The sequence below is a fragment of the Ranitomeya variabilis genome, chromosome 2 (genome assembly GCF_051348905.1).
Source record: "Ranitomeya variabilis isolate aRanVar5 chromosome 2, aRanVar5.hap1, whole genome shotgun sequence".
Classification (NCBI taxonomy): domain Eukaryota; kingdom Metazoa; phylum Chordata; class Amphibia; order Anura; family Dendrobatidae; genus Ranitomeya; species Ranitomeya variabilis.
In genome coordinates, this window is record NC_135233.1 from 994,112,297 (window position 1) to 994,137,715 (window position 25,419).

At 44.9% G+C, this 25,419-nt stretch overlaps 1 protein-coding gene across 2 annotated transcripts in view; it reads left to right on the forward strand.

Moving 5' to 3' along the window:
* The window catches only part of ANKMY1 (ankyrin repeat and MYND domain containing 1), a 91,111-nt gene extending 66,919 nt beyond the window's left edge, over nucleotides 1–24,192 (forward strand). For both annotated transcript variants that reach the window (XM_077291109.1, XM_077291108.1), the window contains exons 13-17: nucleotides 7,106–7,219; nucleotides 18,437–18,590; nucleotides 22,813–22,876; nucleotides 22,983–23,131; nucleotides 23,588–24,192. In XM_077291109.1, coding sequence (XP_077147224.1) covers nucleotides 7,106–7,219; nucleotides 18,437–18,590; nucleotides 22,813–22,876; nucleotides 22,983–23,131; nucleotides 23,588–23,748 — 642 coding nt within the window. In that variant the 3' untranslated portion in view covers nucleotides 23,749–24,192. The remainder of the gene's footprint in view (nucleotides 1–7,105; nucleotides 7,220–18,436; nucleotides 18,591–22,812; nucleotides 22,877–22,982; nucleotides 23,132–23,587) is intronic.
* Nucleotides 24,193–25,419: the final 1,227 nt, after the last annotated feature.

Below are 25,419 nucleotides of genomic sequence, written 5' to 3' on the forward strand. Positions count from 1 at the left end.
GTAATTTTGGTAACCGATACGATCTGGTTGCTTTGTTGATGGCAGGACACTCTCACCCATATACTTTAGATTTTCCTATTATTTTGTATTGTACGGCTTCTGACCTGGCCATACGAAGTCTTCAGCGTGTGTTGGCCAAGATCTGGTATGAATACTTATGTCTACGTTCCTCTGGTACCTTTCTCTCCCGCTTCTGTCTCCGGCCTTGTTATTCTGGCTGTCTCTTGGTCACAGTCTCTCGCTGTTGGGAACTAATCTGCTTACTGCTCCCCGGGAATTCCCTTGGTGCAGAGGCTAAACCTCCTTTTTGGGGTTAACAAGCATTTTGCAGACTCTTTGACAAGGTAATTATCAGCAGTGACACATTTTCTTGTGCAGGAAAAATTGTGCCATGGAAACAAGAGCCGTGCGGTCCCGCATACTGTAACAGTAATATGTGGTGATAGAGAACACACGCCGCCTGATAAGCAGAACTTTAACTGTAAAATTTGCTCACAAAAGACTTGTGTCCATTTTGATTTATAGTTTTAATTTAAGAGTATTCCCTAGGTTCATTTATTTAATTGAATCAGTAATTGTATTGCCAGGGCTGGGACAGTCATGTAATTAATACATTGTCTATGGGACTCTCGCTAAGCAGAACTGAATTCTCTCACGAGTTCTAAAGAACGTTTATTCATCAGCCCTGAAAGGGAATGTATAGGTAGGATTTACGTCACTCTGTCTAAAAATACGGTGCCAGGGTAGGATACCACTTCATATACTCAGTGAAGAAAGAATTTAAGAAAATCCTATGGGCATCAAATCTCTATTTCCCACAGAGCTGTTACATGCAGTGTATCATATGCAATCTGTCTGAAGAAGGCACAATGTGGGGCCATTATACCATTATACTGTATGGAGCACTATGTGGGAGGATATTGCTGTGTGGAGCAACGTGTGGGACCATTATACTGTATGGAACATTATCTGAGGCCATTACACTGTATGGCATGAAACAAACACTGGCACACTACTATTGCACAATATAAGCTAAAAGGGGTGCGGAAGCATGGTAATATAACATGGCAAACAAAAAGAACAAAGAAACCACTCTAAAATACCGCACACCACTGATAAACGTAATATGAAAAAGGCAAACTTTTATTGATACAACCAATTTAAAAACATCTAAAAATTCCCACCATCACCCAGAAGATCCCGCCAAAAATAACACAAGGTCAGAAAATTACATGTGTAAGACAATTGTTATCCAAATATGCCGAAATATAATACACAATAACTATATATCATATGACCTCGTATAAAATAGCATGAATAGCTGATCAACTCCCCAGGGCTGAAAACGTACGCAACACATGTGTGGATAGATGGATAAACACAGATGAATCTGGGTGATTGAGCATACACCCCTATATCCCATAAAGTCTGTACCTGTATGCCAAAAAAGTATCAATGTACATAGAAAAGCAAGGGGTAGTGGCGCAAATCAAAGTTATTTATAAGCAGAATAACCCAGCCACAGCGGTAACAACCGCAACCATAAACCTAATAATGTATCAGGGCGCGTTGTGCCCTTGGTTTGTGAGTATAACCATGACCTCAATATGGCACCAATAGAGACCTGAATCCAGCCATGTGTGAATCCCACATCAAAAAGACAGCCACTGGGGAAAAGAGAAGAGGCCGGGATCAGCATGGGGACGAACCCTACGTGTGTCGCCGTTACAAGGATGGCTTCATCAGGGATAGGTCAGGATAGGATACCACTACACATACTCAGTGAAGAAAGAATTTAAGAAAATCCTATGGGCATCGAATCTCTATTTCCCACAGAGCTGTTACATGCAGTGTATCATATGCAATCTGTCTAAAGAAGGCACTATGTGGGGCCATTATACCATTATACTGTATGGAGCACTATGTGGGAGGATATTGCTGTGTGGAGCAATGTGTGGGACCATTATACTGTATGGAACATTATCTGAGGCCATTATACTGTATGGAACACTATCTGGGGCCATTATACTGTATGGAACACTATCTGGGGCCATTATACTGTATGGAACACTATCTGGGGCCATTATACTGTTTGGATCACGTTTTGTGGCCATTATACTGTATGGAGCACTATGTGGGAGGATATTGCTGTGTGGAGCAATTTGTGGGATCATTATACTGTATGGAACATTATCTGGGGCCATTATACTGTATGGAACATTATCTGGAGCCATTATACTGTATGGATCACGTTTTGTGGCCATTATACTGTATGGAGGACTTTGTGGGAGGATTTTTCTGTGTGGATCAATATGTGGAGCCATTTTACTGTATGGAATGCAATGCAGGTGCAGCGCCCCAGAGTCCTGGTCGTTGCAGTACTGTGGCTCCGCCGCTAAGGGGAGCTATGGCACGTCTGATGGCACTGAAGGAGTTCATCTGATCAGGTATCACAGACACCAATACATTTCATAGTCGGGCCTCCGGGGGGAGCTAAGGGTTCTATTCATTAGGCCACTCCTCACATACTGGTAAAACTGGGGGTCAGGCAGGAAGTTAGAAGAGAAAGCTGACTGGGTTGGAACCAGGCAACACCTTGTGGCAGAGGGTGTTGTAGGGGAAGATACAGTAGGGTCTCTGTCAGGGGTGGGATCCTGACAGAGGCTTGGCAATTTGAGCGAACGTAACGGGACCGTGCCTGCTCAGGATAGCGGCGGTGCCCAAGGAAGGATCAGAAGCGAGATAGATTGTGCTGAGTGAGAAACGAGATCAACGCAATAAGGAGAACACCAGTAGGAGTCGTTTTGTAAGACCGAGGCAACATCCTACTGAGGCGCACAACCGGTGGCCGGAACGCCGAGAGAGTATCTTAACATTCAGCTTCAAGCAATACTCTAAACAGCGGCAGGGCAGTCAGTCTAAGGCGGGCTGTCTCACTTAAATCACCTATGCAGTCTTGGGGGGCAACTTGTGGAGAGGGGCGACTCTAGGGTCCTGGAAGAGCTCCGAGCCTACCCGTCAAACGGGTGCCGTCCCAACCAGAACATCAGGGAGGGACGGAGGATTAGCAGAACATCATCTAATCGAGTTGTGAGGGAACTTAAGAAACAGACACAACAGTTGTGGGGACTTTCCGTAAGCACAGCAGGGAAGGACCACAACACATAGCGCAAGCAGGAAGGCACAGATTTCCACTTGTGAAGAGAACTCTGGAGGTGCCATTGGACCGGCCGGACTTGCGCAGCCTGGTGAACCGTATTCCGGACTGAGGACCCAGAGATCTTCAGTAAAGAGGTAAAGAGACTGCAACCTGGTGTCCTCGTTATTTACTGCACCGCACCACTACGGCACCACATCACCATCAGCACCATTCATATCAATTATTTGCTGTGCGCCCCACGGCAGGGTCACGGACCGGGGCCTAGCCACCGTGACAACCCCAGAGCAGAGACTCAGAGGCCCGGTACCGGGTACCCCTCGGCCCTGCGGCAGTGTGGGGGCGCTACACAGGGGCCTGTTATACTGTATGGACTATTATGTGGGGCTCATTATACTGTATGGGGCACTTTTTGTGGCCATTATACTGTATGGGCGACTGTGTGCCCATTATACTGTATGGTTGGCTGTATGGGGATTACAGTTAGAGAATCATACTGTGATGAGGGTCACCATTCTTTGGCACGGATATTGAGAGAGGGGGTACAGTCAGGTCATCATACTGCGTGTGGAGGGTACTGTGGAGGAATTCACTGTGGTGGTATCGTACTGTGTTTGGGGGCACTTTTTGTTTGCATCTTACTTTACTATCTATATTATTCAAGGTTTTTATACTTTATTTCATATTTAAATTAGGCGATTGGGTGATTTGCTTTTTACTACTCTTACTTAACGTATTATATTATTCCAATATTTTATTCCAACATCTATTAGTTAAAATGTACTTTGTTCATGGGACAACCCCTATAAGCTTGTTTGCAAATGAAAAAGTTACGGTAATTGTTATATTTGATGATAAGGAAACACTTTCTCAGTTGTAGACATTTTGTTAATAACATCACGTGTTTCTCAACGCAGTGATCCAGAACACTGCCCCCAGTGTTTCGGGGTATTTGCCCCTCATCAGTGTGGAGTAGGAATCTGGCTATTAGGATCACTGCGTTGAGAAACACGTGATGGTGTCTCCGCGGTGTTGGATGTTTTGGTCTCCCTGAGGCCAATCATCTGTTCCTTCACAGCCTTTTACTAGGCACTGCTCCTAATAGCCAGATTCCTACTCCACACTGATGAGGGACAAACACCCCGAAACAGCTGTCTGTGGATGGATACCATGCTTGGCATAGGTGGTTTTCCTTTATTTGATGCTGCCCTTCCCGTGGTTGTTCCTTCCCGGGGAAAGGTCTGGCTATTCACTGCTTGCGTCGAGATACACGTGATGGTGTCTCCGCAGCTATCCTACATGCATTTGCATAGTCCCCAAAATATTCTACTGCCAATCAGAAAGGGTCACACACTCTCTGAAAGGCTGTGGATTCTTAGAACATACAAGGGTCAAAATTAGTAAAGGTTTAATATAAAAAATACAGTGCTTATAAGAAAAGAGATAAAAAGGTAAAAATAAAATGTGCAAAACAGTTATAAAATAAAAAGGGAGAAATAAGAGAAAATACCTAGTTGTTCTTCTGTTTTCTTGGGGGGGGAGGAGAAAATGAATCATGGATCACAATTAGCATAAACAGACCCCCACATGTGGACACCTTCCTATTCTGTCACCTATCTTTTATATTCCTGGTCTTGGGCTCATATTTCCAGGACAGCCTAGATTATAATATTACAATTGCTGGTCTGTGACTGGCCCATGGGCTAATTTAGGGCCAAGCACATTGCATTTTAAGTAGCTTGTGTCTCCAATCACCCCCTCAACATAGTAACTAGGGAATATCCAGCCTGGTTACAATTACCTGTATCTGCCCACACTTTGAAGCTTGTCTCACTAGACCTAGGTGTCACAATTGACACCTCTCAGTATTCTTCCAGGAGAGCCCCCATTGTTCTGAGCTCCTCCACTAAAAGTAGGCATATGTCCTTTGTGTAGATACAGTCATGCTATGACTTTTTTATTTTTCCGTTAATATGGCCATGTGAGGGCTTGTTTTTTGCAGGACGAGTTGTAAAAAATTTTGCAACTTTCAGAGACCTGTAGCTTCTCCATTTTTCGTGATCTGGAGCTGGGTGAGGGCTTTTTTTTTTTTTTTGCGCACCGAGCTGGCGTTTTTATTGATACCATTTTGGTGTAGATACCGTACATTATTGCATTTTAATGCAATGTTGTGGTGACCAAAAAAAGGTAATTCTGGCGTTTGACTTTTTCGTTACGCTGTTTAACGATCGGTTTAATTCTTTTTATATATTGATAGATCGGGTGATGCTGAATGCGGCAATATCAAATATGTGTATATTTTTTTTCTTTGTTTTATTTTAAATGGGGCGTTTGGGGTGGATTTGAACTTTCATATTTTTTTTTAATACTTTTAAAAACATTTTTTTTTACTTGCTTCAATAGTCTCTAGGGAGACTAGAAGCTGCGATCATCCGATCGCTAATGCTGCACAGAACAGAGCTTCATGTATTTAAAGTGAATCTGTTACCCCCAGGATGTATATGATCTATTAATATGGGCATACAGGTAATAGAAATGTAACACTAGCCCTACCTGTATGCCCCATATTAATGGTCTTGTTGCTGAGAAATGTTATATACTGTTAATGATTTCTTCCAGGCTTCGGGGTGTGCGGTACTTGGAAGAAATCCCTGCCTCCTGTCCTTATTGTATTACCATGTCGCTCCCATGCATGTCAGTGGGCGTTGTGCTCAGAGATCTTCTGCGCAGGCGCCGGCGACCTCCGATGTGCGCGCCGATAAGGTGCCCTCCCCACTTCCTCCCTGCATAATCCTCGCTAAGTACACATGGTTCCTAGCGATGACTATACAGGGAGGAAGTGGTGAGAGCATCTTATCGGCGCGCACGCCGGTGGTCATTGGAGAGGAAATCGCCGGCGCCTGTGCAGAAGATCCCTGAATACTGTGCCCAAAGAAGGGAGGATGAGGTATGGATTTCTGAGGGAGTGAAGGGCGCAGGCGTCGGATTCTGGGGCCGTAACTGATGTGTATGGGAGGGGATAGTATTACAATGAAGACGGGGCAGGGATTTCTTCCAGGCATCAAACCCCAGAGCATGGAAGAAATCATTAGGATAAATAAACAATACAACATATCTCAACAACAAGACCATTAATATGAGGCATACAGGTAGGGCTAGTGTAACATTTCTATTACCTGTATGCCCATATTAATAGGTCATGTACATTCCGAGGGGGTGACAGGTTCCCTTTAAAGAAGCAAGAACTTGCCTGACAGGGACGTAATATAATCATTTTACAAAGTGTGCTGATTATGTCTGTAAACCGCTGTGGAATATGATGGCGCTATATAAGTAAGTAAAATAAATAAAGTTAGAAAAGGTAAAACAAAAAAGAGCCACAAATTGACAAGGGGCACGGAGGATGTTGGTTATGAGTAAAGAATAAAATAATTGAACTCATTTAGTCATAAGATGCGACATCTAAGTACATTGTAGAAGTACATAAATGGCCCATAAAAAATATGATCATAAGCTGCTTCATATAAAACTCTTATCAATTGGCAAGTGGACGCTTCTGTCTGGAGAAAGACAAGTTCAATCTCCAGAGGATACAGGGTGTCTCTGCAGTGAGAACTATTAATCTGTGTAATAGGCGCCTCGGAGGTGGGTCACAGCGGGAATCATTGATGGGATTAAGAAAAAAAAGGCTTAAATGATTTTTTTAGAAGAATATAATAGAAACATTTATGTAAATGTGTAAAGTTCTTTTCTGAATGGTCCAGTGGATCCACAGTTGGAATCAGGAGAGAAAGATGAGCTCTTTGGGGGCGGACTGGGTCATTTCTTGTGGTTCTGCATGTGCCCCTTCCCTTTGTGCTTTCCCGGCCCTCAAATGAACTTGATGGACATTTGTCTTCTTTCAACCATTTTAGCTATGTGATTATGAAGAATTCTTGTAATTGACAGGTGGACAGAATTATAAAAGCTGGTGCAAGTATTCTGATGCCAATTCTTATTGGAGAAGGAAAAAGAACGTCTCTGGGTACAGCCACTGACTACGCCTATTTCAAGTACTTCCAGGTAGCTAATCTGTACTTTTTTGACTACTGGATACACACAAATTTAGGCTGCACAAGAAAAAAAAAAGACATTTCTTCCAAATAAATGAATGCATATGGAGCCATTAATAGCACTTTCACGGTCTAAGGACATTCTTGGTGTCCTGGGCGAAGAAGGTGTTAATAGTTTATTCCATTGCACATCACATTCTGCTGCCGCTCTACACTGATCATACACTGTGTGCACATCACATTCTGCTGCCGCTCTACACTGATCATACACTGTGTGCACATCACATTCTGCTGCCGCTCTACACTGATCATACACTGTGTGTGCACATCACATTCTGCTGCCGCTCTACACTGATCATACACTGTGTGCACATCACATTCTGCTGCCGCTCTACTCTGATCATACACTGTGTGCACATATCACATTCTGCTGCCGCTCTACACTGATCATACACTGTGTGCACATCACATTCTGCTGCCGCTCTACACTGATCATACACTGTGTGTGCACGTCACATTCTGCTGCCGCTCTAGACTGATCATACACTGTGTGCACATCACATTCTGCTGCCGCTCTACACTGATCATACACTGTGTGTGCACATCACATTCTGCTGCCGCTCTACACTGATCATACACTGTGTGCACATCACATTCTGCTGCCGCTCTACACTGATCATACACTGTGTGCACATCACATTCTGCTGCCGCTCTACACTGATCATACACTGTGTGCACATCACATTCTGCTGCCGCTCTACACTGATCATACACTGTGTGCACATCACATTCTGCTGCCGCTCTACACTGATCATACACTGTGTGCACATCACATTCTGCTGCCTCTCTACACTGATCATACACTGTGTGCACATCACATTCTGCTGCCTCTCTACACTGATCATACACTGTGTGCACATCACATTCTGCTGCCGCTCTACACTGATCATACACTGTGTGCACATCACATTCTGCTGCCGCTCTACACTGATCATACACTGTGTGCACATCACATTCTGCTGCCGCTCTACACTGATCATACACTGTGTGCACATCACATTCTGCTGCCTCTCTACACTGATCATACACTGTGTGCACATCACATTCTGCTGCCTCTCTACACTGATCATACACTGTGTGCACATCACATCCTGCTGCCGCTCTACACTGATCATACACTGTGTGCACATCACATTCTGCTGCCGCTCTACACTGATCATACACTGTGTGCACATCACATTCTGCTGCCGCTCTAGACTGATCATACACTGTGTGCACATCACATTCTGCTGCCGCTCTACACTGATCATACACTGTGTGTGCACGTCACATTCTGCTGCCGCTCTACACTGATCATACACTGTGTGCACATCACATTCTGCTGCCTCTCTACACTGATCATACACTGTGTGTGCACGTCACATTCTGCTGCCGCTCTACACTGATCATACACTGTGTGCACATCACATTCTGCTGCCGCTCTACACTGATCGTACACTGTGTGCACATTACATTCTGCTGCCGCTCTACACTGATCATACACTGTGTGCACATCACATTCTGCTGCCTCTCTACACTGATCATACACTGTGTGCACATCACATCCTGCTGCCGCTCTACACTGATCATACACTGTGTGCACATCACATTCTGCTGCCGCTCTACACTGATCATACACTGTGTGCACATCACATTCTGCTGCCGCTCTACACTGATCATACACTGTGTGCACATCACATTCTGCTGCCTCTCTACACTGATCATACACTGTGTGCACATCACATTCTGCTGCCTCTCTACACTGATCATACACTGTGTGCACATCACATCCTGCTGCCGCTCTACACTGATCATACACTGTGTGCACATCACATTCTGCTGCCGCTCTACACTGATCATACACTGTGTGCACATCACATTCTGCTGCCTCTCTACACTGATCATACACTGTGTGTGCACGTCACATTCTGCTGCCGCTCTAGACTGATCATACACTGTGTGCACATCACATCCTGCTGCCTCTCTACACTGATCATACACTGTGTGCACATCACATTCTGCTGCGGCTCTATACTGATCATACACTGTGTGCACATCACATTCTGCTGCCTCTCTACACTGATCATACACTGTGTGCACATCACATCCTGCTGCCGCTCTACACTGATCATACACTGTGTGCACATCACATTCTGCTGCCTCTCTACACTGATCATACACTGTGTGCACATCACATCCTTCTGCCGCTCTACACTGATCATACACTGTGTGCACATCACATTCTGCTGCCTCTCTACACTGATCATACACTGTGTGCACATCACATTCTGCTGCCGCTCTACACTGATCATACACTGTGTGCACATCACATTCTGCTGCCGCTCTATACTGATCATACACTGTGTGCACATCACATTCTGCTGCCGCTCTACACTGATCATACACTGTGTGCATATCACATTCTGCTGCCTCTCTACACTGATCATACACTGTGTGCACATCACATCCTGCTGCCGCTCTACACTGATCATACACTGTGTGCACATCACATCCTGCTGCCGCTCTACACTGATCGTACACTGTGTGCACATCACATTCTGCTGCCGCTCTACACTGATCGTACACTGTGTGCACATTACATTCTGCTGCCGCTCTACACTGATCATACACTGTGTGCACATCACATTCTGCTGCCTCTCTACACTGATCATACACTGTGTGCACATCACATTCTGCTGCCGCTCTACACTGATCATACACTGTGTGTGCACGTCACATTCTGCTGCCGCTCTACACTGATCATACACTGTGTGCACATCACATTCTGCTGCCTCTCTACACTGATCATACACTGTGTGTGCACGTCACATTCTGCTGCCGCTCTACACTGATCATACACTGTGTGCACATCACATTCTGCTGCCGCTCTACACTGATCGTACACTGTGTGCACATTACATTCTGCTGCCGCTCTACACTGATCATACACTGTGTGCACATCACATTCTGCTGCCTCTCTACACTGATCATACACTGTGTGCACATCACATCCTGCTGCCGCTCTACACTGATCATACACTGTGTGCACATCACATTCTGCTGCCGCTCTACACTGATCATACACTGTGTGCACATCACATTCTGCTGCCGCTCTACACTGATCATACACTGTGTGCACATCACATTCTGCTGCCTCTCTACACTGATCATACACTGTGTGCACATCACATTCTGCTGCCTCTCTACACTGATCATACACTGTGTGCACATCACATCCTGCTGCCGCTCTACACTGATCATACACTGTGTGCACATCACATTCTGCTGCCGCTCTACACTGATCATACACTGTGTGCACATCACATTCTGCTGCCTCTCTACACTGATCATACACTGTGTGTGCACGTCACATTCTGCTGCCGCTCTAGACTGATCATACACTGTGTGCACATCACATCCTGCTGCCTCTCTACACTGATCATACACTGTGTGCACATCACATTCTGCTGCGGCTCTATACTGATCATACACTGTGTGCACATCACATTCTGCTGCCTCTCTACACTGATCATACACTGTGTGCACATCACATCCTGCTGCCGCTCTACACTGATCATACACTGTGTGCACATCACATTCTGCTGCCTCTCTACACTGATCATACACTGTGTGCACATCACATCCTTCTGCCGCTCTACACTGATCATACACTGTGTGCACATCACATTCTGCTGCCTCTCTACACTGATCATACACTGTGTGCACATCACATTCTGCTGCCGCTCTACACTGATCATACACTGTGTGCACATCACATTCTGCTGCCGCTCTATACTGATCATACACTGTGTGCACATCACATTCTGCTGCCGCTCTACACTGATCATACACTGTGTGCATATCACATTCTGCTGCCTCTCTACACTGATCATACACTGTGTGCACATCACATCCTGCTGCCGCTCTACACTGATCATACACTGTGTGCACATCACATCCTGCTGCCGCTCTACACTGATCGTACACTGTGTGCACATCACATTCTGCTGCCGCTCTACACTGATCGTACACTGTGTGCACATTACATTCTGCTGCCGCTCTACACTGATCATACACTGTGTGCACATCACATTCTGCTGCCTCTCTACACTGATCATACACTGTGTGCACATCACATTCTGCTGCCGCTCTACACTGATCATACACTGTGTGCACATCACATTCTGCTGCCTCTCTACACTGATCATACACTGTGTGCACATCACATTCTGCTGCCGCTCTACACTGATCATACACTGTGTGTGCACATCACATTCTGCTGCCGCTCTACACTGATCATACACTGTGTGCACATCACATTCTGCTGCCGCTCTACACTGATCATACACTGTGTGCACATCACATTCTGCTGCCGCTCTACACTGATCATACACTGTGTGCACATCACATCCTGCTGCCGCTCTACACTGATCATACACTGTGTGCACATCACATCCTGCTGCCGCTCTACACTGATCATACACTGTGTGCACATCACATTCTGCTGCCGCTCTACACTGATCATACACTGTGTGCACATCACATTCTGCTGCCGCTCTACACTGATCATACACTGTGTGCACATCACATCCTGCTGCCGCTCTACACTGATCATACACTGTGTGCACATCACATTCTGCTGCCGCTCTCAACTGATCGTACACTGTGTGCACATTACATTCTGCTGCCGCTCTACACTGATCATACACTGTGTGCACATCACATTCTGCTGCCGCTCTACACTGATCATACACTGTGTGCACATCACATTCTGCTGCCGCTCTACACTGATCATACACTGTGTGCACATCACATTCTGCTGCCTCTCTACACTGATCATACACTGTGTGCACATCACATTCTGCTGCCGCTCTACACTGATCATACACTGTGTGCACATCACATTCTGCTGCCGCTCTACACTGATCATACACTGTGTGCACATCACATTCTGCTGCCGCTCTACACTGATCATACACTGTGTGCACATCACATTCTGCTGCCGCTCTACACTGATCATACACTGTGTGCACATCACATTCTGCTGCCTCTCTACACTGATCATACACTGTGTGCACATCACATTCTGCTGCCTCTCTACACTGATCATACACTGTGTGCACATCACATTCTGCTGCCGCTCTACACTGATCATACACTGTGTGCACATCACATTCTGCTGCCTCTCTACACTGATCATACACTGTGTGCACATCACATTCTGCTGCCGCTCTACACTGATCATACACTGTGTGTGCACGTCACATTCTGCTGCCTCTCTACACTGATCATACACTGTGTGCACATCACATTCTGCTGCCTCTCTACACTGATCATACACTGTGTGCACATCACATTCTGCTGCCTCTCTACACTGATCATACACTGTGTGTGCACATCACATTCTGCTGCCGCTCTACACTGATCATACACTGTGTGCACATCACATTCTGCTGCCGCTCTACACTGATCATACACTGTGTGCACATCACATTCTGCTGCCTCTCTACACTGATCATACACTGTGTGCACATCACATTCTGCTGCCGCTCTACACTGATCATACACTGTGTGCACATCACATTCTGCTGCCGCTCTACACTGATCATACACTGTGTGCACATCACATTCTGCTGCCTCTCTACACTGATCATACACTGTGTGCAGATCACATTCTGCTGCCTCTCTACACTGATCATACACTGTGTGCACATCACATTCTGCTGCCGCTCTACACTGATCATACACTGTGTGCACATCACATTCTGCTGCCTCTCTACACTGATCATACACTGTGTGCACATCACATTCTGCTGCCGCTCTACACTGATCATACACTGTGTGTGCACGTCACATTCTGCTGCCTCTCTACACTGATCATACACTGTGTGCACATCACATTCTGCTGCCTCTCTACACTGATCATACACTGTGTGCACATCACATTCTGCTGCCGCTCTACACTGATCATACACTGTGTGTGCACATCACATTCTGCTGCCGCTCTACACTGATCGTACACTCCAACTTTTTGGGCAGCTCCACCAACAGCCTCCCAGATACTGATCAGAGAGGTGACTGTTCTCCTTTAATATAAATCTCCCATTTAAGAAGGGTCCCCAAGTTCTTGATAGATTTAGGTTCGGTGAGGACGGGGCCGAGTCATTATTCTTCCATCTTTAAGGTCTTTAGTAGCAGCCAAGCAGTGGAGACTTTAATGCTGCGATAGAGAATTGTCCTGCATAAAAATCATGGTTTTATTGAAAGCTGCAGACTTTTTCGTGCTTGAAGAAAGTGTCTTGAAAAAACTGGCAGTAGGTTTGGGACTTCATTTTGAGTCCATCTTCAACCCGAAAAGGACCAACTAGCTCATCTATAATAATACCAGCCCATTGCAGTACCCACCTCCACCTTACTGGTGTCTGAGTCCTCGCAATGAAGGTCTTTGCTCATTACTGATCCAGTTATGGCCCCATCAGTCTGATCCATCAAGAGTCATTCTCTTCTCATCAGTCCATAACGCCTTTGAAAAATTTGTCTTCAGATATTTCTTGGCCCAGTCTTGATGTTTCACCTTCTGTGTCTTGCTCAGTCGTGGTCGGTTTCGGCCTCCTTACCTCGTCCATGTCTCTGAGCACTGAACACCTTGTACTTCTGGGCCTCCAGATCTGGAATATGGCAGCACTGGAGGATCATTGCTTCCTGGCTGCTTCACGATTGATTCTTCTCAACAAAACTTTTGATGGTTCTGTGATCACAAACCAATATCTTAGCAATTTTAGGAGTGCTGCATCCATGTGTAAGACTCTTAACAATTTTTTACTTCTCAGAGTCTGTTGCCTGAGGAAAACAAGCTGCCTAATAATTCTGCACACCTACAGTGTTGGGTCTTTAGTTGTGATGGGCGAATGTGCTCGTTACTCAAGTTTTCCGAGCATGCTTGGGTGTTCTCCGAGTATTTCAGCGTGCTCGGAGATTATGTTTGTGTCCCCGCAGCTGCATGATTTGCGGCTGCTAGACAACCTGAACACATGCTGAAATTGCATATTTGATAGGGAATCCCCACATATATTCAGGATGTCTAGCAGCCGCAAATCATGCAGCTGCAGGGACTCAAACATAATCTCAGAGCTTGTCCAAAATACTCGAACACCCGAGCATGCTCGGAAAACTCGAGTAACCAGCACACTCGCTCATCACTAGTCCTTAGGCCTCACCTGCCTCAATACACAAATATACATCACCTTCATCCAATAAGCATTCAAGTGTACACAGCTTAGAGATGGAAAATCTGCATAAAAATGATAATGACATAAATATCCTTACTTGCTTAATAATTGTGCACAAGGTGTATTGCTGCACAGGTAAAGAGAAAACTATGGAGCAATGTATCGCCGCAGAGATCTCTGCATGACATAAAGCTGAGTGCAATGTGCTCATCATGCTCCGCTTCCTGCTGCCCTGCAGTGATCGTCCGCATCAGTGTCAGGCAGGAGGAGGAAAAACATGCAGCTGAGGCCAAATTCAGATGTCATTGAGCCACAGCATGTCTACAAACTGTCCCCAGGTCTTCCGACTTGAACCCAACAACCTCTCGTATGCCTATAAGGCCGGCGTCACACTCGGCGTAGGACAATACGGTCCGTATTTTACGGCCGTAATACGGCCGAAATACGGTGAAATGTTCCCAAAATAGTGATCCGTAGGCAGGGTGTGTCAGCGTATTTTGCGCATGGCATCCTCCGTATGTAATCCGTATGGCATCCGTACTGCGAGATTTTTGCGCAGACTTGCAAAACCGACATCTAATGGATTTATGTGCTCAAATGTTCATTAAAACATATATACAGTATATATATATATATATGTCATTGAGACACATATATATATATTCTGTATTTAGATTTCATTCAGCGCGATATCTGTGAACAGCCGGTAATTCAATTGCCGGCTTTTCATTTCTCCTGCACAAACCCGACATGATATGAGACATGGTTTACATATAGTAAACCATCTCATATCCCCTTTTTTTTTGCATATTCCACACTACTAATGTTAGTAGTGTGTATGTGCAAAATTTCAGCGCTGTAGCTGCTGAAATAAAGGGTTAAATGGCGGAAAAAATTGGCGTGGGCTCCCGCGCAATTTTCTCCGCCAGAATGGTAAAGCCAGTGACTGAGGGCAGATATTAATAGCCAGGAGAGGGTCCATGGTTATTGGCCCCCCCCGTGGCTAAAAACATCTGCCCCCAGCCACCCCAGAAAAGGCACATCTGGAAGATGCGCCTATTCTGGCACTTGGCCACTCTCTTCCCACTCCCTGTAGCGGTGGGCTATGGGGTAATGAAGGGTTAATGCCACCTTGCTATTGGAAGGTGACATTAAGCCAGATTAATGATGGAGAGGCGTCAATTATGTCACCTATCCATTATTAATCCAATTGTAGGAAAGGGTTAAAAAACACACACACACATGATTGAAAAGTATTTTAATGAAATAAACACAGCGGTTGTTGTAATAATTTATTGTTCTCTCAAATCCATTTGCAGTCCCTCGCTTGGCAACATAATAAACGCACAAGATACATACCTTCTGGTGTACTGTCAGGTCCAACGATGTAATCCATCTGAAGGGGTTAACTAATATTACAAGCAGGAGCCCTGCTATAATGCAGCTGTGTTCCGTGCTTGTAATTCCCCTGCGAATGAATGAAATGTAGGTCATTGACCTACATTTCATTCATTCGCGGTGAGGCGCCCTCTGGTGGATGTTCTCATGAACTGCAGCCTGGGAACTTTTTCCCACGCTCCAGGTCATATGAGGACATCCACCAGGGGGCGCATCACCGCGAATGAATGAAATGTAGGTCAATGACCTACATTTCATTCATTCGCAGGGGAATTACAAGCACGGAGCACAGCTGCATTATAGCAGGGCTCCTGCTTGTAATATTAGTTAACCCCTTCAGATGGATTACATCGTTGGACCTGACAGTACATCAGAAGGTATGTATCTTGTGCGTTTATTATGTTGCCAAGCGAGGGACTGCAAATGGATTTGAGAGAACAATAAATTATTACAACAACCGCTGTGTTTATTTCATTAAAATACTTTTCAATCATGTGTGTGTGTGTTTTTTAACCCTTTCCTACAATTGGATTAATAATGGATAGGTGACATAATTGACGCCTCTCCATTATTAATCTGGCTTAATGTCACCTTCCAATAGCAAGGTGGCATTAACCCTTCATTACCCCATAGCCCACCGCTACAGGGAGTGGGAAGAGAGTGGCCAAGTGCCAGAATAGGCGCATCTTCCAGATGTGCCTTTTCTGGGGTGGCTGGGGGCAGATGTTTGTAGCCACGGGGGGGCCAATAACCATGGACCCTCTCCTGGCTATTAATATCTGCCCTCAGTCACTGGCTTTACCGCTCTGGCGGAGAAAATTGCGCGGGAGCCCACGCCAATTTTTTCCGCCATTTAACCCTTTATTTTAGCAGCTACAGCGCTGAAATTTTGCACATACACACTACTAACATTAGTAGTGTGGAATATGCAAAAAAAAGGGGGATATGAGATGGTTTACTGTATGTAAACCATGTCTCATATCCTGTCGGGTTTGTGCAGGAGAAATGAAAAGCCGGCAATTGAATTACCGACTTTTCACTAACACCGCTGCGTATTTCTCGCAAGTCACACTGCTGGTCCGTGTGGAATCCGTATTTTTCTCGCCCCCATAGACTTTCATTGGCGATTTTTTTGCGCAGTACGCTGACAAACGCAGCATGCTGCGATTTTGTACGGCCGTAGAAAGCCGTATAATACTGAACCGTAATATACGGCTAATAGGAGCAGCCCCATTGAGAATAATTGTGCCGTATGTTATGCGAGTTTTACGGATGTAGTTTCTGCGCTCTTACGTCCGTAAAACTCGCCAGTGTGACGCCGGCCTAAGGTTGGTTGTTGAGTTTGGGCTGGAGATACACAGAAAGTCCATACATAACGGTCCATAAACAAATTGGGACTTGTGAGCCTTGTTTCATAAATCAAAAGTACTCATTAAATTAAGAAACTTTGTGATATATCTTAACAGAGATTGATTTAATTTTTACTTCCAATTCATGGGTGAACAATGTATTCAGTGAAGAGAGATTTTGCCATTACTGAGATAGTAGATGACAATTGGTGCTCATAACATTCTATGGAGGTGGGAGGAGCTAGAGGAAGTCAGACATTCTGCTGCAAGTTCTCCTGAATAGTCAGTTACAGTTCTCCATAGAACTTGATGAGCATCAAGTGTCCTCTTCTCTCAGTAATGCAATAATCTGTATTCACTGAAGACAAATTTTCGGTCTGACGCCTCTCACTCAGCCAAACCAGATCTCCACTTTGCACTGACGAGAGGCAGTACCCTGAAACACAGTGTCTGCAAATTGAGATTCTGGTTTGGCTATTATCCTAAGTCATGTGACAAGGCTCGTTAAAGGGTCGACATTGACTGTTAGGATTGCTACTTCCAATAGGTGGCGCTAGAGTTCTAGTCCTCTTCCTCTCTGAAGAGACAATTTGCACCTATAAATTGAGAATTTGGAGACTCTCAAAGATCAGTCCAGGAGGAGAAAGAAGCAGATTTTCCTAGTAACGTACATTACAAAGTTTCTACTTATCAACAAGTACTATTGATTTAGGAAACAAAAATGTTAAATGACGTTAACTCTTTAAGCACATGGTCTGAGAGTTTGAGTCCTGCTGAGCTCCTGCTGAGCCCCTGCTGAGCCTCTTGACCACTGACTATAATGCCGAGGTCACACTTTGAGAGTGCAATGCGAGAAACTCGCTCATCAATACCCAGCACTGCCGCCAGCACTAGGACCGGAGTGTGAGTCGGCATGTATTTCTATGCCGCTGAACGCTCTGGTCCAGAGTGCCGGGTATTGATGCGCGAGTTTCTCGCATTGCAGTCGCAAGTGTGACGCCGGCCTTAACTTTTTTTAGTCCTAGTACTAGCCAGTGAGGGCGAATACAACATTATATAGGAATGAGCTAGTACAAGGTGAATTAGGTGCCCATGCTTTATGTGGGAACATGTTCTGTACATTGTATATAGGAAGAAATTATGATAATTAGTATTTTTGTGAATGATACTCCAGGATCGTACCTAGTGTATATGATATCTTGTATATTGCAGGATAAGCGGATCGCACACACACCGTACCATGCCTTGTCACCAGAGGAGCGGGACACGTACAACGCCCGGAAGCAGCTATTGGAGCACTTGGGAAAGCACACTCGGGAAGGAGTCATAGCGAAGGAGCAGGAGTGGGCGAAGGAAGGCCTCGTCCGTAAGCTGCACATTCCCATTACCGAGTGTCGCGGTGATGACACCAATAATCTAGTGCTGAGCCACTATACACCGCCATATATCACTCACCATGCTGAGCCACTATACACTGCTATATATCACTCCCCATGCTGAGCCTCTATACACTGCTATATATCACTCCCCATGCTGACCACTATACACTGCTATATATCACTCACCATGCTGAGCCTCTGTACACTGCCATATATCACTCACCATGCTGAGCCACTATACACTGCCATATATCACTCACCATGCTGAGCCACTATACACTGCTATATATCACTCACCATGCTGAGCCTCTGTACACTGCTATATATCACTCACCATGCTGAGCCACTATACACTGCTATATATCACTCACCATGCCACTATACACTGCTATATATCACTCCCCATGCTGACCACTATACACTGCTATATATCACTCACCATGCCACTATACACTGCTATATATCACTCCCCATGCTGAGCCACTATACACTGCTATATATCACTCACCAGGCTGAGCCACTATACACTGCTATATATCACTGACCATGCTGAGCCAAGAGAGTCCTGCATCAAGAAGAGAAAAAATCAGATTGGAGATAAGTGACAAATTCAGTTAATGTTTGTCCCTGGGTTCAGTTTGGTATAACAAGCTACCTGCACTCTACTCACCTTCCCCGAGTCCACCGGTGAGTCTCCGCTGCTCCCGCTGTGTCTCATTGGCTGTGGCACTGACGTTATATCAACACCACAGCCACCAATCGGTGAGCTCAGCAGCTCTGGGAGTGTAAACAGAATGCACCAATCAGTGCCACTGAGCTCACTGATTGGCTACTGCTCTGTCGAAGTGATATCAGCGCCGAAGCCAATGCCAGACACCAGGAGCCGTGGCGAGACTCAACAATGGACTCAGGGGAGGTGAAAACAGCGCAATTTGTTTTTATTCCGAACTGCATCCAGGGATGAACATTAAACTTAAGGGGTGAAAAAGGTTGTCCCCTTTTAGATAAAGTGGTATTTTCCTCTCCAAGATTCTATGCCATCAGTTTAAGGCCGGCGTCACACTGGCGAGTTTTACGGACGTATGAGCGCAGAAAATACATCCGTAAAATACGCATAACACACGGCCCAATGATTCCCTATGTCCCAGCTCCTATCAGCCATATTTTACGGATCCGTATTATACGGCTTTCTACGGCCGTACAAAATCGCAGCATGCTGCGTTTGTCAGCGTATTGCGCAAATAATTCGCCAATGAAAGTCTATGGGGGCGAGAAAAATACGGATTCCACACGGACCAGCAGTGTGACTTGCGAGAAATACGCAGCGGTGTTAGTGAAAAGCCGCTAATTCAATTGCCGGCTTTTCATTTCTCCTGCCTAAACCCGACATGATATGAGACATGGTTTACATACAGTAAACCATCTCCTATCCCCTTTTTTTTTTGCATATTCCACACTACTAATGTTAGTAGTGTGTATGTGCAAAATTTCAGCGCTGTAGCTGCTAAAATAAAGGGTTAAATGGCGGAAAAAATTGGTGTGGGCTCCCGCGCAATTTTCTCCGCCAGAATGGTAAAGCCAGTGACTGATGGCAGATATTAATAGCCAGGAGAGGGTCCATGTTTATTGGCCCCCCCCCGTGGCTAAAAACATCTGCCCCCAGCCACCCCAGAAAAGGCACATCTGGAAGATGCGCCTATTCTGGCACTTGGCCACTCTCTTCCCACTCCCGTGTAGCGGTGGGATATGGGGTAATGAAGGGTTAATGCCACCTTGCTATTGTAAGGTGACATTAAGCCAGATTAATAATGGAGAGGCGTCAATTATGTCACCTATCCATTATTTATCCAATTGTCTGAAAGGGTTAAAAAACACACACACACGTTATTAAAAAGTATTTTAATGAAATAAACACACAGGTTGTTTTAGTATTTTATTGCTCTCTCAATCCATCCGGAACACCCTCGCTTGGCAAAATAATAAACCCACAATATACATACCCTCTGATGAACTTTCAGGTCCCACGAGGTAATCCATCTGAAGGGGTTAATTATTTTACAGGCAGGAGCTGCGCTAAAGCACTCGCTCGTGCCTGTAAACCCCGGGTGATGAAATGAAAGCTGAGTGATCTTTACTTACATTGATTTGCGGTGAGGCGCCCTCTGGTGGATGAACTCATGAACTGCAGCCTTGGAAAAGTTCCCACGCTCCAGTTCCCACGCTCCAGTTCCCGCTACACGGGAGTGGGAAGAGAGTGGCCAAGTGCCAGAATAGGCGCATCTTCCAGATGTGCCTTTTCTGGGGTGGCTGGGGGCAGATGTTTGTAGCCAGGGGGGGCCAATAACCATGGACCCTCTCCTGGCTATTAATATCTGCCCTCAGTCACTGGCTTTACCACTCTGGCGGAGAAAATTGCACGGGAGCCCACGCCAATTTTTTCCGCCATTTAACCCTTTATTTTTGCAGCTACAGCGCCCAAATTTTGCACATACACACTACTAACATTAGTAGTGTGGAATATGCAAAAAAAAGGGGATATGAGATGGTTTACTGTATGTAAACCATGTCTCATATCCTGTCGGGTTGGGGAAGGAGAAATGAAAAGCCGGCAATTGAATTACCGGCTTGTCACAAATAACGCGCTTAATTAAATCTAAATACAGAATATATATATATGTGTCTCAATGATATATATATATATATATATATATATATATACTGTATATATGTTTTAACGAACATTTGAGCACATAAATCCATTAGATGTCGGTTTTGCAAGCCTGCGAGAAAATATCGCCGTACGGATGCCATACGGATTACATACGGAGGATGCCATGCGCAAAATACGCTGACACACCCTGCCTACGGATGACATACGGATCACTATTTTGGGAACATTTCTCCGTATTACGACCGTAAAAAACGGACTGTATTGTCTTACGCTGAGTGTGACGCCGGCCTAATATAGTATAGTTCTTCTGATTTGCTATACTTTCTGCATGTGCAGGATTGCAGTAGCTTAGGTATCCATGGTTGTGAACACTAACAGCTAACTCAGTAACTGTAGCTATATGAGTAGTTGTAAGCATGGATACCAAAGCTACTGCAATGCCCTGCACATGGGGTAAGGGACATAGGTTATCAGAATAACTATACTACATTTCTATTTGGAGGTATTTGCTAATATTATTATTATTACACCTACTACATATTGGGCTAGGATCTTGGAGAAGGTAATGCCCCTTTAACTGGCAACCTTTTTAACCCCTTAAGCTCCCAGCCAATTTTCTTTTTTTCCCTTTTGTTATTTTCGCCACTTCTTCCAAGAGCCACACCTATTGTATTTTTTTTAGTGACATTGCTGTATGAAGGCACTTTTTTTTGCTGGACAAGTGGTAGTATTGAATGACCCCATGTGTATTGCAAAATGGTGAAAAAATACCAAGTGAGATGAAATAGTGAAAAAAGCGCAATTCTGCCTTTTGGGTTTGGTTTTTACTGTGTTCATTGTGTGACAAAATGGACTTCACAACACGATTCCTCGGTAGGATTACTGCAATACCAATTCGATATAGTTTTCTTTATAGTTTAGTGGTGAACAAAATGTTGGTTTGTGTCACGATTTTCTGAGATCTGTAACTTCTTTATTTTTCTATCGATGGAACTGTGCAGGAATTTGTTGTTCCCGTTTTCTGAACTGTAGCGGGGTACATTGCATACAATGCTTTATAGCTTTTCATTGCAGTGTTTTGGGAGAGGTTACGGTGGCCCAAAAATAGACAATTTTGGCATTTTCTTGTCTTTACAATGTGTACCGTATGGGTTATATAATTTTATATTTTGATAAATTGGACTTGTTTTGGAGATGGCAATGTGGAATATGCATGTTTTCTCTTTTTTTTGTAAACAGATAAAAAAGGGGTCATTCTGATTTTTTATTTAATGTTTTAAAACAGTTAAAAGTGTTTTTCACGTCATTTTTAGCCCCTGTAGTAGACTAATCTTGCGACCACTCATGTCTACTGTTGGTTGCAATACTTAGGTATTGTAATATATAGTGAAAATCCCGGTCACCTGTGGTTGGGCTTCATAGGAGTAACAAAATGGCAGCAATGGGGGTATTTCGCAGGCCTGCCACTGTTTTTTTTATAAAGAAATGTAGAATTGCACTGTATAAACTCCACAAAGTCATTGTGTCTCTTACTCTAGGAGAGGCGATCACCAGGGGAAGTACAAAGGTGACATCTGGTGAAGGCAGCGTGCCGCCACACCGGTGAGGCGCCTACTGTCTCCTGTTGGCAGTAGGATCTCTTGGCTTCTGTTTGCAGCTGAGCTTTCATGTGCTTTCTGCTGACAACGTTTGCGCTTCTGTTCATTAGAACTTTCTTCAAGTACTGCTACCAGTGTGGCCGCTCTATTGGCGTCAAGCTTTCTCCATGCCTGCGATGTTACTCGGTATTCACTTGTAGCAAGCAGTGCAAGAAGAAATCATGGGAAATACACAAAGATGAATGCCAACAACGTACAGGTGAGCACCAACATGACAACACCAAAAATATACATATATATAGATCATTTAATCTTCAACTTGGTTAACTGTTTACAATAACAGTAATTTTGAGCAGGGGTCTCCTAACGTTTACATGCCACTGTATGACTTAGGCCAAAGCCAAACCAGACACTACTCGTGTTTCAGGGTGTTTACCACTCCTCAGTGCAAAGCAGGAAAGCTTATTTGGCTGGGAGAGAGGCCTCTCAGTGGGGGTGTAAAGGGGAATGTTTTTCCTTGCAGAGAGTGTCAATCTAGTGTTTGGAGACTTGTAGGCCATGCAATGCCCCTCTGAAAATGAAATATGCAAAATGCTCATGGATTTATGAGACTGGCTAATGCATAAGTTTACAAGTATATAAAGTGCAGAACTGCTGGAAGAGAAATGTGAAGATGGTTTTATTATTTTAATCCTTAATTTCATTTTAATTGTAGGGAAACTCAGTGGAAAGATGCATTCAGCCAAAGGGACAAAGACCAGTCCTGAGAGACAGACCAGTGCTGGCAAGCATCTACATGCTGAGAAAGACTCCTCAGGACGTGAGGTTTATGGTGACAGCATTGCAAGTACTGGCGAGAACTACAGTTACAATTAAGTACATCGCCTCGCTCTTGCCTTATTCTCAGTTTGTGATGTCTGTTTGTGCGCAAAAAATAACATATAAAGCTTGATGTGATGTACAGAAGTATCCACATATTTTGTTCACATGATTTGAAATTTTGCAGCATTTTATAGATTTGGAGGGAGCCGCACATATGTGGCCTCCTTTCCATTCTTTACAGCCTGCAACAAAAATACAGAACCCAGCTATAAGATTTCTATTGGGAATCCTAAACACCCCTTTAATGTAATCAACTAAAATGTTTTTCTATTATATACAGATGGTAAAATGTTATTCTCATCTTCATAGATATACAGTTGTGTGAAATAGTGTTTGCCCCCTTCCTGATTTCCTGTTCTTTTGCATATTTGTCACACTTAAATGTTTCAGATCACCAAATAAATGTAAATATTAGTCAAAGATAGCACAAGTACACACAAAATGCAGTTTTAAATTAAGGTATTTATTAGGGCCTTGTGTGAAAAAGTGATTGCCCCCTCTCCCCCCTAAAACTAACTGTGGTTTATCACCTATTTTGGAAGCTGAGTTCAAATTCACTAACCACACCCAGGCCTGATAACTGCCACACCTGTTCTCAATCAAGAAATCACTTAAGTAGGACCTGCCTGACATATTGAATTAGACCGTAAGATCCTCAAAAGCTAGACATCATGCCACAATGAAAAAAATTCTGAAACAAATGAGAAACAAAGTAATTCAGATCTATAAGTCTGGAAAAGGCTATAAAGCCATAAGAAAGACTGACAAAAATGGCCCGCATGGCAGTATTCCAAGCCAAAAACCACTGCTGAGCAATAAGAACATAAAGGCTCGTCTCAGTGGACTGACAAGATAAAAGTTGAACTGTTTTTTCTCCTTCTCTCTGGGTTACCTGACAGGCAGTCCGGGCCTCTGTGCCGCCCTCCCCATTCTCCAGGGCCTGAGTTACAAATTAGGCCTCCGGCTTCAGTGCGGCTTAACTCCAGCATTTGGCTCCGCCCCTTCTCGGCATCTTCGGGTGGGCTTTTTTTCCCGCCTGTCTATAGCACACCCTCTCCTCCTGTTTCCGGCGGTTAGCTCCGCCCCTTCAGTGTGGACGTGCAGGTGTCCAGGGCGTCACTGTCTCCCTCCTTGTTTCCAACAGCTACCTCCGCCCACTTCTGGTAGCTCCGCCCACTTCCCCGGCGGTCAAGTCCACTCACTTCCTGGCTGTTAGCTCCACCCATTTTCGGCCTCGCCGACTAGGCTTTTGAAGTAACGCCACCTGTTCTCTCCTTCTACTCGCGCCTTCTCCCTGCTGGCTCTCCTCTTCCTCCCTGTGATCGCCATTTGGCGGCATCGGGTCCCGGAAGGTGGCATCCCTGCAGGGAACTCTCTTATCTCCTCCACGATTATCTTGCAGCCCTGGTTGTCTTCTGGAGCCCTGTACAGTCCGGAAGAAGACCTCAGGACCTGCATCTTCCTGTGAGTAGCTCTGCTCGGCAGACTGACACTCTACTCCGCTCTCTGTTCCCTAACCTTCTGGCACCATCAGTAGTGGGTCTGCTTCTCATCATGCCTAATCCTAAAGGAGAGCGCTCTCGCCCTCCTGCCTCTTCTTTTTCTTCCTCTGCTCTTGTCAGACACTTTGTTTGCACCACATGTAACTGCAAACTCCCTCCAGGC